This window comes from Eimeria necatrix, genomic scaffold, assembly GCF_000499385.1.
Source record: "Eimeria necatrix Houghton genomic scaffold, Enh_scaff3107, whole genome shotgun sequence".
Taxonomy (NCBI): Eukaryota; Apicomplexa; class Conoidasida; order Eucoccidiorida; family Eimeriidae; genus Eimeria; species Eimeria necatrix.
In genome coordinates this window covers 1-1,534 of record NW_013653644.1, presented here as the reverse complement: position 1 = coordinate 1,534, position 1,534 = coordinate 1, and the positions used below count along the sequence as shown (strand labels likewise).

The following is a 1,534-nucleotide window of genomic DNA, read 5'->3' as shown; positions in this document are numbered from 1 at the left end:
GTTTGGGGTTTAGGGTTTAGGGTTTAGGGTTTAGGGTTTAGGGTTTAGGGTTTAGGGTTTAGGGTTTAGGGTTTAGGGTTTGGGGTTAGGCGGCGGTGAGCTCTACCCGCATTGCTCATGAATAACTCATGAAAAGCCAACCCAACAGACCACCCACTTAGCAAAAAACCACCAATTAAATAAATTAAATTAAATTAAATAATTTAATTTGATTTAATTTAATTAATTTAATTAATTTAATTTAATTAATTTAATTTAATTAATTTAATTTAATTCAGGAGTTGGCTCTTTGGCTCGCCGCTACTTTTCCATTTTGGAAAAAAAGTATTTCGGATTATCTCCATTTGCAGAAGACGCAGACGGCCTGTGCCCTCCGGAGGCCCCTCGGGGGCCCCCGGGGGCCCCCCCGCCCTGGGGGCCCCCTTTATGGGGCCCCCCCTGGGGGGCCCCCTGGGGGCCCCCAGCTGCTGCCAGGAAATGCGGCGGCTGCAGCAGTGCATTGAAATAGCCGGCCTTTCCCACGACTTGGGCCATGGGCCCTTCAGCCATTCTTTCGAGTCGGACTTCATTAATGTGCTGCGGGGGCACGTGGGGGGCCCCCCGCCCCCGCAGACCATGTGGCCCCCAGGTGGAGACATGAAGATATGAGCAAAGCCATGGTGGAAGAAATGTTGGAAAGCATTTTGGAAAAGGGAAAGTGCCAAGAAATAGAATTGGAAGATTTGAATTTAATTCAACAACTCATTGAGGGGGCCCCCAAAGGGTACAGGGGGTTGTTGGGGGGCCCCCCTGTGGACGAGCTCACCAGGGCCGCCTTCGACATCGTCGGTCCGCAAACCCTAAACCCTAAACCCTAAACCCTAAACCCTAAACCCTCGGGGGCCGCGCTCGCCCTGGTGCGACGGGAGGGCTGGGGTTTGGGCCAAGCGCCTGCTTGGGCTCCATGCTGCGGGGGCTTTGCAGGGCTTTTCAATGAGGGTTTAGGGTTTAGGGTTTAGGGTTTAGGGTTTAGGGTTTAGGGTTTGTGTTTCGGGACTCGGGGTTTAGCATTTAGGGGCCAGGGTTTCGCGTCGAGGCCTCACGTCTCAAGTTCGAGGAGTGAGGGTTTGGCGTTTACGCTCCAGGGCTTAGGGTTTAGGGTTTAGGGTTTAGGGTTTAGGGTTTAGGGTTTGCGCGCAGCGAACCAGCGGACGGGGCTGGACGTGGACCGGCTGGACTACCTGGTGCGGGACTCTGCTGCAGTCCCCTTTTTAGGGTTTCTGTTAGGGTTTTCTCCTTTGCGTTTGCTGCTGCACTCCAAAGTTATTTCGGGAGAAATTTGCTACAGCAGCAGCGAACTCCACTCCGTCTTTGGAGTTTTCTTCGCGAGATACTCCCTCTTCAGCTCCGTCTACCTCCACAAAAAGGTCCCGCGAGGGTTTAGGGTTTAGGGTTTAGGGTTTAGGGTTTGGGGTTTGGGGTTTAGGGTTTGGGGTTTGGGGTTTAGGGTTTAGGGTTTGGGGTTTGGGGTTTGGGCAACCCCACCCCCAACCCC

The 1,534-nt window shown here is 52.9% G+C and overlaps 1 protein-coding gene across 1 annotated transcript; it reads left to right on the top strand.

Moving 5' to 3' along the window:
- Nucleotides 1-656: 656 nt before the first annotated feature.
- ENH_00042090 (Metal dependent phosphohydrolase, related, related) lies at nt 657-1,223 on the top strand (the record flags this gene model as incomplete). Its single annotated transcript, XM_013580824.1, has 2 exons — nt 657-828; nt 1,180-1,223. Coding segments are annotated over 2 exons (216 nt in total), but the record flags the coding sequence as incomplete, so codon positions are not given.
- Nucleotides 1,224-1,534: the final 311 nt, after the last annotated feature.